At 42.1% G+C, this 16,352-nt stretch overlaps 1 protein-coding gene across 1 annotated transcript in view; it reads left to right on the plus strand.

Moving 5' to 3' along the window:
* NR6A1 (nuclear receptor subfamily 6 group A member 1) overlaps positions 1-16,352 on the plus strand; it is a 630,470-nt gene that overhangs the window by 572,679 nt on the left and 41,439 nt on the right. Inside the window, exon 9 of the mRNA XM_029613773.1 lies at positions 5,844-5,965. Within this exon, the coding sequence (XP_029469633.1) occupies positions 5,844-5,965 (122 nt within the window). The remainder of the gene's footprint in view (positions 1-5,843; positions 5,966-16,352) is intronic.

Consider the following 16,352-nt stretch of genomic DNA (forward strand, 5'->3'; position numbering starts at 1 on the left):
GATTATTTACTCTATCGGATAATACAAGCCCTAGGGCGCACTCGAAGTTAGCAAGTAGCTCATTTAAAAAAATAAGAGAAAATTCTTTTTCACTCAATGCATAATTAAGCTCTGGAATTCATTGCCAGAGGATGTGGTTACAGCAGTTAATGTAACTGGATTTAAAAAAAGGTTTGGATAAGTTCCTAGAGCAGAAGTCCATAAATTGCTGTTAATCAGTAAGGATTAGTAGCTTGGGATTTATTCATTCGGGGGCCGATTTTTAAATTTTACGTGCGCGGGGTACATTTGTGCATGCATGTTATAAAATCCGGGGTCGGCGCGCGCAAGGGGGTGCACACTTGTGCACCTTGCGCGCGTCGAGCCCAAGGGGAGCCCCAATGGCTTTCCCCGTTCCCTCCAAGGCCGCTCCGAAATCGGAGCGGCCTTGGAGGGAACTTTTTTTTAGCTCCTCCCCACCTTTCCCTCCCTTCCCCTATCTAACCCCCCACCCCCCAGCCCTACCTAAATCCCCCCTACCTTGTTTCGCCGAGTTACACCTGCCTCTGGCAGGCATAACTTGTGCGCGCCGGTCAGCTGCCGGTACGCGAACCTCCGGCACGGCCACTGTGCCAGAGGACTCGGGATTGCCCGCCGCCACGCCCCCGCGCCCGGCCTGCCCATTTTTGAAAACCCCGAGACATACGTGCGTCCCGGGGCTTGCGCACGCCGCCGAACCTATGCAAAATATGCTCGGTGCACGCAGGCGTATCTTACGCGCATAACCCTTTGAAAATCTACCCCTTAATGTTTGGTTACTTGTCAGGTACTTGTGACTTGGATTGGCCATTGTTGGAAACGGACCCTTTGTCTGACCCATTATGGCATTTCTTATGGATCTAAAATTGATGGTTATTTTTCCTTCTAAATCACTTTGTCACTTAAAACAACTCTGTGTCGCATTAATTAATTGTATTAATTACTAATTTGCCTTTTAGTTTAGTTAGCTCTGTTATTTGCTTATTTGCCTTTTAGTTAAGTTAGCTCTGTTATTTGCTTATTTGCCTTTTAGTTTAGTTAGCTCTGTTATTTGCTTATTTAGTTGTAGTCTATTCGCTTATTATTTACTTATTATAGCTCTGTTATCTGTAATTTGGTTAAATCTGTTATTCGCCTATTTAGTTGTTGTCCCGCATCCCCTGCAGATTTCTTGCACCTCTCCCCTCCACCTACTTTCAGCTCCATCTTAACTGAAATGTGTCGCCTGACTATACCTATTTTGCACCACCCCTCCCTGCGCAAACCACACCCAGCACACCCACCCACATCCCTCTATCTCTCGCAAATCTTTAGTGCCCATTATGATCTCACCCCTCACCCAATTTCTAGGCCTAGCCATGCTAGCCATCTCCCTATTCAATGTGGCCTATCTCCAACCTGCCTTTCATCTCCAAAATCCTTGAAAAGGTGGTTAACACGCAACTCACTGACTTCCTCGAAGACCATAGTATCCTACACCCATCACAAATTGGTTTCCGTAAAGGTCGCAATACTGAAAATCTCTTACTAGCAATTACAGACACCATCCTCATAGGCATGGAACAAGGTAAATCGTACTTACTTGCCCTCCTAGACATCTCGGCAGCCTTTGATACTGTCAACCACCAAATCCTCATTTCCCTACTGGTAGAAAGGTATCTCCGACACAGCACTATCATGGTTTTCCTCCTATCTCACCCACAGAGAATACTTTGTAAAAATTGATCAATCTGAATCCTTGCACATTCCCCTCACATAAGGTGTCCCCCAAGGATCCTCCCTATTCTCCACCCTATTCAATATTTATCTTTTGCCACTCTGCCACCTACTCTCTGATATAGGTCTGAAGTTTTTCCTGTATGCTGATGATGTGCAAATCCTTATCCCTATTCAAAAAACCCTCAAAGAATCCCTGCAATTCTGGGAATCTTGCCTAGTTTCTATCAATTCCCTATTATCCAACCTCCACCTTGCACTAAATGCATCAAAAACAGAAATCCTCATCATCTGTAATCAACTGGAACACACATCACATTCCACCTCTCATAACTCTGCCTTAGCCCATACCCCCCTGCACTCTGTAAGAGACCTAGGCGTCTCACTAGATCAATACCTAAACTTCAAACCCCACATTAAGTCTCTTCTAAAGGGGGGCTTCTACAAACTCCACGTCCTTAAAAAACGTAAGTCCCTCCTCCACGCCCAGGATTTCCGCATAGTTCTGCAGACGACTATTCTATCTAAACTGGACTACTGCAACTCCCTTCTCTTAGGCCTCCCGTCCTCCACCATTAAACCCCTACAAATCCTGCAGAACGCCATAGCGAGAATCATAACCAACAACCGTAAAAGGGACTGCATCACCCCCATACTAAAGGATCTGCACTGGCTACCCATCCCCTTCCGCATTCAATACAAAACTCTTACCATCCTACACAACACACTTTACAAAAATAATCTCTCCTGGCTCGAGGAAATGCCATGTTTCCGTTCCTCTAACCGCCCCACTAGAACCTCCCTTGGGGGCACCCTTCACACTCCATCCCTCAAAACTGCACACCTTATCCTCACCAGAGAAAGAGCCTTCTCCATTGCTGGCCCTACCCTCTGGAACTCCCTTCCCACTGATCTCCGTCTTGAACCTTCCTTACACAATTTCAAAAAAGGTATCAAGACATGGCTCTTCAAGCAGGCCTACCTGGATGCTAACCAAACCTAGACAGTGCCCCCCACCCACCCCGCCTTTCAGAACTCAACTTGTATTTTGTATATATGTGTGCGGCTAATCCAATTATATTATGTACTCCTCCCATGATGTCATTTTAGTAAGTTATGATAGTTTTTATGGTTACTCTCCACTCTCTCCTCTTAACTTCGTTCCATTATCTATCCCTTAGTCTTTACTCGCTCCCGGCCCACTGCTTCTTCCCCTCTTCTTGCCTGCTCCCCTCTCCCCGCTCAATGTAATTTTCCTTTCTTTGAGTTAATTGTAAACCAGCATGATGTGTTCTATGAATGTCGGTATATTAAAAGTTCATAAATAAATACAAATATTTTAATTATGCAGGGTTTTCATACTAGGCTTTCATATCTTCATAAAAACTACATTTTGGACTTAGAATCAAAAAGTAGATGCCCTTGCTATCTCACCAAAGAGCCAAGCCAGTGTTTCATGCATCTTTTGCAGGAATTGCCCAATATCCAACCACCTTGGCCCTAAAGATAAAAAGCATAAAAGTGAGCTCTTCAGAACTTCGCTTCATTGCACTTCTTTGCTGGCCAATAGTCATTCTACTTCTAGGACTGGGACTTCCTGGCTGACGTAAATCGCAGCCTCTGAGCTTTGGAAATGAGCCTAGATCTGCAGAGAATACATCCTTCCAGGGATGCTAAACTTGCATCTGCTCCTGATTGCTTTGTCTGCTCTCTTACCACTTTGCACCTTCTAATTTAAATATATGGTAATTAATAAAATCCTTCTACAATTCCTTATGTGGAAAAGCTTGCAGTAAAATAAATGACCACAGAAAGATTAGGCCTAACACAATATTCAACTCCCACATTTAGCTGTAATCTCATATTCACCTGCCAGAATATAACTCCCAAGTGTAGCACTGATTTTCAAAGCCTATCCTTCCTCCCTTACAAGGGATGTGCTGAGCTGGCATAGGAAAGCTGGGCATGCTTACAAAACTGATGCGAACAGAACTGCTAGTATCCAGGTGATGACACAAACGTGAGGGAGTGTTGTGGAGAAGGTAGTGGGTAGTCGGGGGAGCTAGAGAAGAGTTTTGAAGAATGTCTTATACTTGTTTGAAAAAATTACTAGGGATATAATGGTATTTACATTTTGTGACATTTTGTGTATATGCAACCTTAGACGGTAACTTTCAAAGCAGTGTGCAGGCGCACATTGGCGCATATGTGTCAGTGCGTGCTCAGGAACATGGCGATTTTATAACTTGCACATATGTGCCCATGTTATAAAACAGCCTGAGCTATGTGTGCCTAATTTTAAGTGGGCACGCGTCCAGGCTTGTAAATCCTGATTCTATAAAAGGCAGTTTCACCAGTTAAGAGCTTGGTCCTCCAAACCTCCTTGGTTTGATAGCCTGTACACCCCCATTTAACCCAGACCCTTTAAACCAAGCAAATAGCAAATTTGTTTTTTTGGGGTTTTTTTACACCTCCTCCAAGCTGAAGTAAAGTTATGCGGCAGTGGACCTGGGTGCACGCCGGGTCGTGTAAGTATTTGGGTGCACACCTCTTGGCCATGCCTCGAAATGCCCTACCCAGACCATGCCCACACCCCACACCCATTTGAAATCAAGTGAGATGTGTTGCGCGCGTATTTCTCGCTGCGTATCTGGACTGCTTTCAGAATTCGTTGGGCATGTGCGAGTGTGACATGCTCCTGATTTTGGTGCATGCCGAGCTTTTAAAATTAACCTTTTAATCTATGATGCACAAACATAAGATCTTTTTGATCATGTTTTTATTATTGTGCCTAATTAGATGTGATGCTGTTCAGACAAGTACCCAATACAATTTTTTATTTAAAAAATCCTGAGGGAATAATGCTGAATAAAATATGCAATATATAATCTAGATTTATGTCTATCTATAACTCTATATATGTTTATCTATCTATATATATTCATGTAGAATCAACAAAATATAATAGCATATCTTTACAGGACTGTATATTGAAACACCTCTTTATTAGACAATATTAGTTGAACATGTATATATTTACACACACACACACACACACACATATATATATATTCATACATCCGGAAAGCTCGACTAACTGGCATCTGGCTGCAGGACTTTTTTTTTTTTTTTTTACTACTGCCAAGAAAGTTTAAGCAGAATGCTAATCACCATTAGAGAGTACAATAGCCTTTTTCTGCTCTGGTCTCTGTCCACTCCTGCTTCCCCCTCCTGTTCTCTGCAAGGAAATGACATTAGGGAAGTGGTTGGATACAGAGCAGAGTAACTTTGCTCTGCTCTATGCTCTGTTTACTCTGTCCATCTTGGCTAGTCTAATAGTTTTGATGGTTAAAAACATATATTAATTTTCATTGTATTTGATACTAATTGTATCCCAACTTTAATTGTTGCATGGTCATCATATATGAAAATATATGAGCTATGTTCTTATTCATGCTATAGAAATGGATGTCAGTATCTTGTTATGAATGAACCAAATAGATAAAATTAAAAAAAAAATTAATTTACAGGTTAATTCACTAAAGTGCATTATTGTTCATTAATGTCTGATAACATGTTATTAGTAAGTTGGCCCAATTAGAAATAATGGGAGCCACAGTAAATAACTTGCGTTAACATAGTAGCAAACTTTATTGAATCATTCTGATAATGAGATAAAAAGAGTCAAATAGAAAATTAAAAAATATATTCAATACAAATCTCTAAGGAAATATTCAACATACCAATTTTGTTTTATGTATATATATATTTTTTCTGTTTTATTAGATAACTGTGTTTAATGAATATATTTTTGAATTTTTTATCTGACCTTTAATGATCTCAGTATCTTATGGCCAAAATTGATAGGGGAGTGGGGCTTTTATATTATTGCTTATGATTTTAGTATATAGTTGTGTACATACTTGATCCCACCAAAACCTCTTCTTGTTCTGTATTTAGGGAAAGCCTCCTTGATAAACCAGGCTAAAAATGATGGTAATGTCTTGAGGCTTTTTTGTGCCCAACAGTGTGTGTGTGTGTGCGTTTGTGATTAGTTAATGAGTTTGGTTGTACATGTGAGCCAGAGATGATGCATGTCTATCTTTCAGATTCAGTGAAGAGGGGATGGAAGTAATGGAACGTTTGATCTACCTCTATCGCAAATTCAACCAGTTGAAGGTCAACAATGAAGAATATGCATGTATGAAAGCCATTAACTTTCTAAATCAAGGTGAGTTGAAAAGAGTGTAAATATTGCATAAATAATAACACACCAAAAAGTAAAACAGCCAATCTATTGATGCACTTTTTTAGTTAGATTGGCTCACTGATTTAATATCTCCCCTATAACGAAAGAGGGGAGGGGGATAGTAATAAAACAAGATTTTAGGTCCAGTAGAAGGGGAGCTCAAGAACCCCCTTGCTAACTTAGGCCTGGATTTATCAAAATGCACTAAACATCGCATGCAGTAGGAAAAGGGGCATGTTTTATGGTAATAGGCTGTTTATCGCAAAGTACGCTATCATAGTGCTTCGCATAGGTATTACCACAAACTGTGATAACTTTTTCGCACTATGCGGTAAGTGCCAGAATTGTAATTCCTACCTACAACCACTGGGGGGGGGGGGTGGGGGAGAGGGAGTGAGAGAGACCAGCTATAAAGCCCTCATACTAGGTAGGTATTTATACCTCTATATGAGGCCCACCTAGCTACTCAAGGTGAGGTTTAGGTATTAGTGTAGGGGTTAGGGGCCACTTTGACATTCAGAGTGCGATGTTCGAACAGAACAATGCACTCTTGTGAAGATTTGATGAACTTCAGAGTGAGGAAACTCACCCAAAGATGAGATTTGTGCAATGTTCTCTCTACCTAGCTTGATGTTACCCAGGTAAAGAGTCCATCTCTCTTCCCACCCCCCCCCCCCCACCCCCCAGTGGTGGTAGACTAGGCTTTCTCTCCCATAGCAGTTTAAAATACTGAAAACGCTATTTGTGAAAACATCGCAAAGTGCGATAAAGCCATATCGCATGGCTTAACGCAAATGAAAAAGGTGTAGTTAAAATCCGCGTTAAAGCCGTGCGATATGGCTTTGCAAATTGCGAACCCGGCTCACTTGGCAGAACTCCTGCCCCAAACTCCTCCCCTTTTCCTAATTTACATCGCACCATGCATTATGGCGTTTTCATCTGCATTAAAGGTGCTTTTCACATGCGAAAATGCCTTAATGCATGCGAAAATGCCATATTGCACTTTTATAAATGACCCCCTTATTTTCTAAAAAGAATGAATGACTCACTGAATGGAGCAAAACCAATGAGACCCAAAGCAATGAGAAGCCCTTGACTAGGAAAAAAATGCAACAATTAAAAAAAAAACCCCAAAAAAACCCCAACCTGACAGCATATCATCTTTTCAACTTATGTCAGTCTTTGATACATTAATATTATTCTGCATTTAGAAAGGAAAGTTGCAACTAGACACCATCTGTGGTATATTATTTTTCAAAAACGATAATAAAGCAATTCCTGAGTGAATAAAGAGAATCAATTTATTTAATCAGTTTTTAATGCCTTTTAAATATAGACCCCAAGGACAGCCCGTGCATCATTTTAAACACACCTAATTTGAAAGCACCAAAATATGAAGAGCAAAGTAATGGATAAATCCTTTCTCACTAAGGATTATATAACTGATTACCAGCTGTTCTAGCAAACTATGCACTGAGCTTTGGGCACATGCTATCTAAAGCTGTTGACATTCAGAGATAACTATGTGTATTTGTTCAGGACATGAGTTTGACCATGACTTTTTATTGAATTTCCTGATAATTAGCAGAATTATTTCCTGGTAGTAGAAATTTCATATTATAACTAGCTTTAGATATCATCAAAGTCTCTCTTGGTGTTTGTCCCCTCATTTATTTTTGTATTTTTTCCCATTGGATTGTATTTTTTTAAATCTCAGATCTCCATTAACACATTGTACTTTGTACCGTGACTATTTTAAGACTCTGTAAGTAATTGCATGATGGTGTTCCTTTCATAGAGGAAGAGTAGTTAGAGTTATAATATGGCCTTCATGAGAGATGAAGACTTGAAGTATCATTTGGTCAATGCAGTTAATTCATGTAGTATGCAGCCCTCTGGTCATGTATGTCCTTCCATATTACCCAAGATCCATAACAAAATCAGCAAAGCTCTCCACAGTGTGCCTTAATGTTTCATGCACCTTTTTAGGGGGCAATTTTCAAACTTTCCGCATTGGGAAAATACCTGTGTGTGCCTTTCTTAGCGACAGACAGGTGAATCCAAAACCAGTGGGTTATGCACTTCTACCAGCAGATGGAGATGGAGCAAAGCTGACATCACAGTATATATAACCCTGCAGTGACATCAGCCCGCCAGTATTCTCCGTCTCCAGCAGATGGTGGATGTGCATCTCCCTGCTGGGGATTGCTTTAAGTTTTAGAAGGGGAAAAGAAGAAGGAAATGAATTTGCCCAGCTCTCCTGTGGTGATACCTTATTGTCTCTCTCTAAGCTGAGAATTCCTGAGGTGATTTCTATGGTACCTCAGATAAGTGCCTTGGTCCAGTAGCTGGTTTTTCAAACTGATGTGGACTTAGCTGTAAAAAAAAACAAAACAAAAAAAACAGCTGAAAGGCAAGCAGGTGCAGGAAGTCGAGCGCAGCGGTGAAGGTTTATGCCCTCTCAACCCGCAGCCGGAGACTGACCTTGTACTCAGCTGGGATGGACTGAGCTCCCATAAAGGTATTTAAAAAGTAAAACAAAAATGGTAAAGAGAAGGGGAGTTGGATAGGGATTCCCCCCCACCCCACCCTGGTCTCTATGCTTGGCGTGCAATCAGACAGTCATTCCCTGCCTCCGGTGGAGTATGGGGAGGGGTAGGCCTGGTGGGTTGAGCAGCCCTTGCGGCTAGGGTCCGCTCCAAGGCTCATCTAGTTTGCTGCTTGGAAGGCTGCAGCAGCATTTTTGCACGTTCAGTTGGATCATCCTTCTGCGTCCGACTGTGCGGCCTGTTGTGTGCTTGGTTGTGTGCCTAGTTGGTTCAGATTTTATAAGTACCTCGCCGTTCCTGCGGCTGTTTACGGTCTCTCCATCTAAAATTCTTGGTCCATTCTTGGTCCATTCTCTCCATCTAACCAAGCAGCATCTTGGTTAGATGGAGAGACCGTAAACAGCTGCAGGAACGGCAAGGTACTTATAAAATCTGAAGAGATTAGAAAGATGTTGGGTTTTTCTTGATCAAGACAAGATTAGTGTCGTTTACCCAATGTTCAAGACAACAACTGGGGGAGGCGGCGTTAGATGTTACTTCGGTGTTTGAGAATTTCCGCAGGTTTTTGACGCATAAAGTTGTTCCATGAAGGTGAAGATTTAAAGGGTTCATTTACCCTTGATTGACAAGTGGTGATTCTTGCAGAAGTTCGTGTCAGAGGATATAAGTGTTTTATAGAACGGTAGTAACAGTGCATTCCTGAACCGGGGAATATTTATATTAAATCAAGGGGAGCCATGTGGCCACAGTGATTCGGGGATGCTTTTTCTGACCCACTCCTGATTGTTCAGTAATAACAGAATCGTGAGGAGGGAAAGATGAGTCTGTGCTGGTGACTGGTCTTTTCGAGTTTAAGTCCCCTGAAGAAGCCTGATAGGCGAAACAAGGTCTTTGTTGGGACATAAGAGAATAATTCATAAGTGGGACACCCACTAAGAAGATCTGAGGAGCATCTGTGTGAACGCTTGAAAGGGTTATTTGAGACCAAGCCTTTTGACTTGGTCTCATATACATTATTAAGTAGTAGTAAATTACATCAAACATAGAGGTTTGAAAATTAAGAGGTGTTTCTCACGAAAGAAGACCAATAACCATACTGAAGTAAAAGATCTATTTTTTGGTGTTATTTGGGTGAAAGAGGGATAGAGTGAGATTAGAGGCAGTATAGAGTTGAGGGTGAACTTAAGATTGTATGTTTGTGGACATTGACAGTGTGATCTAAATTGAGTAGTTCAAAACATCTGTATTAGATGTAGGTAGGTTTTACAAAAGGAGTTAAATTAACATAATGTTATATTTTCAATAAAGTATAAATAATTTTTAATTGAACAATGCATTTTTTTGAATTAATTCAATAAGAAGCAATAGTGCTTTTCTTTCCCAAATACTTTAGTTTTGGTTTTTTTTGTGTGTTCACTATACGGTAAGCACATATAATATATCATATGTTGCCTTAGTTTTTGAGATATATATATATATATATATATATATATATATATATATATATATATTCATACATCCGGAAAGCTCGACTAACTGGCATCTGGCAGCAGAACTTTTTTTTTTTTTGTACTACTGCCAAGAAAGTTTAAGCAGAATGCTAATCAATATTAGAGAGTACAATAGCCTTTTTCTGCTCTGCTCTGGTCTCTATCCACTCCTGCTTCCCCTCTTGTTCCCTACAAGTTATAAAATCGGGCACACATGTATGCCGCACGCACTCCTTTTAAAATCTACCCCTATGTGCATCACTTTGCACTTGTCGACATAAATTCTTATCTGCCATTTAGATGCCTAGTCTTATAAGGTCCTCCTGCAATTTCTCACAATCTGCTTATGATTTTACAACTTGGAATAATTTTCTGTCATCTGCAAATCTGATCATCTCACTCTTTGTTCCCTTTTCCAGATCATTTATAAATATATTAAAAAGCACTGATCCCAGTACAAATTCCTAGGGCACTCTACTATTTACCTTTTTCCATTGAGAAAACTGACCATTTAGTCCTTCTCTGTTTCCTGTATTTTAAACAGTTCACAATCCACAACATCGAGGGCATTGCCTCCTACTCCATGACTTTTACATTTTTGCAGGAGTCTCTCATGAGGGACTATGTGAAACACCTGAAAATCCAGATAAGGTTTGAGGATAAATCTAAAACATGCTTGAGCGTGCCCGTATACACAGTTATATAGACCCACGCACATTTTATATCATGCACAAATGCGTGCATACTATATGAAATACACATAAATCTGCCTAATACTATGTTTGTGTATCAAAAAATATGCGGCAAATATTTTAAACATAGCCCCATAAGTTTATCAAAATGCTATAAGGCGTTTTCGCATGCGAAAACGCCTTTAACGCATGCGATAGCACCATAACGTATGGTGCGATGCAAATTCAAAAAAGAGGAGGAGTTAGGGGCGGGATTTACCGTTTTGTGAAGTGTTAAGCTGTGTGATAGGTTGCATTGCATTTTGCGATGTGTTCTCAAATGCCTGTTTTAGTTGTTTTGAAGAGAGAGAGAGCGTGCCTAGCCATGATGCCCTCACACTAGATAGGTATTTATATCTCTATGGGAGGCCACTTAGTAACTCGAGGTGAGGTTTAGGTATTAGTGTAGGGGTTAGGGGCCACTTTGTCATTCAAAGTGAGACTTACAAACAGAACAGTGCTCTCTTGTGAAGATTTAGAGTCCATCAAGCTAGGTTGAGAGAACATTGCACAAATCTCATCTCTTCACAAGAGCACTGTTCTGTTCGTACGTCTCACTTTGAATGTCAAAATGGAGTCAGGTTATGTGCCATAGAAGCATCCATGGCGGGAGAGCAAAGTCCTAGAATGGCAGCCATGCCTAAGCCTCTGAAAACTCTTGATTCGATTTTGGCAAATGTAGTTGCACAGATCTCGAGCAGTGTCTCAATGCCTGGATCAAGCAGAACAATGCATTTCTGAACAGGATGACTGACTGGTTGAAGGTGAGCAGCGGATAATAGACTTGTCAGAGCGGAATTCGGGGCTGCTGGAAATGATAGAGGACCAGGAAAATTGCAATTGCCGAAATAATATTAAAATCATTGGTCTACCTGAAACTGCGTGAGGATGAACTGTACGACTTTATTGAGCAATGGCTGCCTGATTGCGTGGGCCTGGCACTTCCTACAGGCTGCCTGAGTTGCAAACGGATTCATCATATTGGCCCACCTCGTGACAAGGACAGTAGACCCCAGCCGGTCATGGCTCATATTCTGAATTGGTCCTATAAAACCCAATTGCTGCGCGCCTTTCGGCAGCACCCACATTTGGAGTTTCAGGGGAACCGGATCCTCCTCTTTATTGATTTTTCAGCGGTGCAGAAGAAAGATCTTTCACCTGCTTGCTCTGAGTTACATTGAAGAGGGATTCACTTTGCCTTTTTATTCCCTGCCAGGCTGCGGGTGCATCATAACAATAAAGTGCTGTTTTTCAACAAAAATGACACAGTATCGTTCATGGCCACTTTGGATCAAGGTCCTGCAGGCTGAAGAGTTGGTGCTATGGTTCGAGTTTGCCCTTCTCTGTTCAGTTCATGAACTGTGCAGCTCACTTGCCCTTGCAGTTCTACCTACTCCCTGATTCTTCTTTGGGATTATGACTCTTCTCCCCTACTTGTTTGGAGGGGAAATAGTTCCTGCTCAGTGACTCGTTGATTACTCTGTTCTGGCAGATTTCTCTAAGTTGGAACATTGAATGTCTTTGCACTAAATATTTTGCTCCCCTTGGAGTTTCACCTGGTTTTGTTTTGATATGGGGGCTTTTCTCTGTTCACGAAAGATTTCATATTTTCTCACCTAGTGTTTGCACCGTGTTTCACACCTCTATTGATTGCGTACATTCAGAGGGTGGGCTTTTATTTTTCTTTATTTTAAGGTCTGGTTAATTGTATTTCCTTCAGGGAAGGAGATGTTCTGAGGGATGCCCCATAGCACAGGTTCTGATGGCATCCGTGCCTGCCATGGGGATGTTTTCGCCTCTTTGAGTAGGAGGGGAGGGGTTTTGGGTATGGTATGGTTTTGTTTGTGTGTGTGTGTTGGTGTGGTGGGGGGGTTGTAGATTCATGCTCTCTGGTTTTGACGTCAAGACCCGGGAAGAGACTGAGGGAATCAGAGGCCCTGTGGTCCAGGCTGGGAGGTCCCGGGGCCCTACGCATACTGCATAATTTCGGCCTTCAGATGGGCCATGATGAAAATCCATAATGTATTGGTGGCAATGGCGAAGGTTAAGATTACATCGCTGAATGTAGATGGGATTCACTCCCCTATAAAATGTAAAAAAATTACCACCTTTGTTCCACAGGTTGCATTCCCACGTGGTGTTCTTGTAAGAGACCCACTTATCTGATACAGAGCATGCGATATTGAAAAGGGACTGGGCGGGACAATGCATTTACTGCTCTTTTACCTTCAGAAAACAGGGTGTGGCAATTCTTATACATAAACAATTATCTTTTCAGATAGTGTGTTACATGATAAGGAGGGCTGTTATGTTGTGGTGGTAGGAGTGCTTCATCAGCAGAAGATGGCCTTTTGTAACTTGTATGCACCTAATATGTACTCATACAAATTTTTTACTCATTTAGTTGGCCTTCTTTCGAACCTTTCTGAGTATGCTCTAGTGGTGGGAGGGAATTTTAACATCGTGGCTGATAAGACTATTGATTGTAAACCAGCTAAGGCTCGGGACAGAAGGGAAGTCCAGATGGGTGTTACTTTTTTGTGCCAGGAACTGGGCTTACTGGATATTTGGGCGTGTTTTAACCCAGGTGAGCAGGATTTTATTAACCCCACAAGTCATATTCCAGGTTGGATTACATTTTAGTGTCTGAAAAACTTTTTCCTTGTACCCAGGAGGCCACTATTGGTACTATCTTCATTACCACTGGTGTCTGTGGGGGTGGACTTAGGGCGTTGCCAATGTTCCCCTTTCTTCTGGCGCATGAGCCCCGAGCTCTATTCTGACAAGGAGTTTCATGTGTACTTGAAGGCTTGCTGGCAGGAATATCTGAAGTTTAATATTATGCCAGGTATTTTCCCTTCCACGCTTTGGGAGGCTGGAAAGGTGGTAATGCGGGGTTACATTATTGCGTACGTGGCAAAAATAAAATGTTAGCTGCAGAATGTCTGCATTACACTAACTTCCGCCTTAAAGACTGCGCGGTCGCAACACATTATTGATATGATGTATTCTAGGCATCATAGTGGATAATACTTTAAAATCGTCAGCTCAGTGTGCTGCAGCAGTCAAAAAAGCAAACAGAATGATAGGAATTATTAGGAAGGGAATGGTTAATAAAACGGAAAATGTCATAATGCCTCTATATCGCTCTATGGTGAGACCGCACCTTGAATACTGTGTACAATTCTGGTCGCCGCATCTCAAAAAAGATATACGGTAGTTGTGATGGAGAAGGTACAGAGAAGGGCAACCAAAATGATAAAGGGGATGGAACAGCTCCCCCATGAGGAAAGGCTGAAGAGGTTAGGGTTGTTCAGCTTGGAGAAGAGACGGCTGAGGGGGGATATGATAGAGGTCTTTAAGATCATGAGGGGTCTTGAACAAGTAGATGTGACTCTGTTTACACTTTTGAATAATAGAAGGACTAGGGGGGCATTCCATGAAGTTAGCAAGTAGCACATTTAAGACTAATTGGAGAAAATTATTTTTCACTCAACGCACAATAAAGCTCTGGAATTTGTTGCCAGAGGATGTGGTTAGTGCAGTTAGTGTAGCTGGGTTCAAAAAAGGTTTGGATAAGTTCTTGGAGGAGAAGTCCATTAATGGCTATTAATCAAGTTGACTTAGGGAATAGCCACTGCTATTAATTGCATCAGTAGCATGGGATCTTCTTAGTGTTTGGATAATTGCCAGGTTCTTGTGGCCTGGTTTGGCCTCTGTTGGAAACAGGATGCAGGGCTTGATGGACCCTTGGTCTGACCCAGCATGGCAATTTCTTATGTTCTTATGTCCATTAAATTTCAAGTAGACCAAGCTCACGAAGCCTTGAATACTTTGTTGTTCCAATGGGCTTCCAAATCTCTTAGATGTTTCCAATACCAATTGTTTCGTTTTGGGAACCAGCCAAATAGGCTACTTGCTAACTTGGTTTGGATGCTTAGCCCCATATCCTGCATAGTGGGTATCAGGGATCATGCTGGTAATCACAGGCATACCCAGGCTGATATCTCAGCACACTTTCTGGAGTATTACAGTGATCTCTGTTGTTGCAAAACTGTAAATTTGGAGGCTCGGGATGTTTTTTTCCCAAGATCTTCCATGGCCCAGTTTGCCGCAGGATACGGTGGAAGCTATCAATGCCCCTATTAGAGATGGTGAATTTTTTTCAGTAATCCAGAGCTTAAAGTTGGGGAAAGCTGCAGGGACTGATGGGTTGGGACTAAAATTTTAAAAATTTTGAGATTTTTGGTGCTTCCAGTGTTAACCATGTCGTTATAGAATCAGGTTTCGGTGGGGTGTTTGACCCCCAGACACGAACCAGTCTGTTATAGTTGTGCTGCCTAAGAAGGGTAAAGACCCCTTAGAGGTGAGCTCTTACCGCCCTATTTCACTGATTAATGAGGATATGAAAATGTTAGCTTCAGTTCTAGCTAACAGACTGAATAGCGCTCTCCCTCACTTACAGGCCAATACAGTAAGGAGCGGTAGGAAGAGCTGCGTTAGTGCCGGGCGCACCCACGTTTGCTGCACGCACAGTCCTGCTCACCTACCGCTCGATACTGTATTTAAATAGCTTGCAAATGCAAGCCGCGTCCAAGAAGCGTCTGTGACGTGTTAGGCCCGCGCAACCCATTTTACTGTATAGGCGCTTGAGGGCTGAGCCAGGAGAACCGGGACCTGAGCAGGGGGGACCGCTGCAAGCTGCTTTCGCCACCGGCTGCCCCCTCTGGAGGACGGCAGAGAAGGGAAGGGGCTGAAAGCAACAAAAAGTAAGTTGGTAACATGTCAAGTCGCTTCGGGAGGAGGGGATTTTAGGTTTTTAGGTTTCCTTTTGGGGGAAAGTTTGCCGTCTACGCTTACCCCTGCCTCTAACACAGGGGTAGGGGTAGGCGGTAAATTAGCAGGTTAAACGCGCGGCAAAACAGCAGGGTAAAAAAGCGATAAGCGGAGCGCGCGTTACTGTATGGGAGTGAGTAGAAAGCGGGTTAAGAGCAGGGTAACCGAGACCGCACTTTACTGTATTGACCTGTTAATTAGTAATGATCAGACTGGTTTTGTCAAAGGGAGGCAAGGAGTGAAGAACATTCGTAGGCTTATTGCTGCACTGAGTCAGTCTTCTATTGCAGAGCTGGTTATCTTTAGTCTAGATGCTGAAGCATTTGACTCACTGTCTTGGGACTATATGTTCTGGGCGTTACAACAATATGGTTTCTCTGGTAGGATTCTAGGCTGGCTTCAAGTCATGTACAGTAATCCTAGTGCTCGCATACTAATCAATGGCGTTTTTTCAGACTCTTTTGCTTTGCAATGCGGAGTCCATCAAGGTTGCCCTCTCTCCTCTCTATTATTTGTATTGGCTAGTGAACCCTTGGCAATCCAGTTGCGGTGGGAGGGGGATTTTAATGGTCTGTCTATTGGTGACCATATTCTTAAACTCGCTATGTTCGCGGATGATATCCTTTTGTTTGTAGATCACCCGTGGTGAAGCATTCCTGCCATTATATCCATATTCTCGCAATTCCACCAGATCGAGGGCTTGAAAATCAATTTCTCTAAGTCTGAGGCTCTAGCACTGGACCCTAAGTTGATGGAAGACTGG

The sequence above is a fragment of the Rhinatrema bivittatum genome, chromosome 8, assembly GCF_901001135.1.
Source record: "Rhinatrema bivittatum chromosome 8, aRhiBiv1.1, whole genome shotgun sequence".
Taxonomy (NCBI): Eukaryota; Metazoa; Chordata; class Amphibia; order Gymnophiona; family Rhinatrematidae; genus Rhinatrema; species Rhinatrema bivittatum.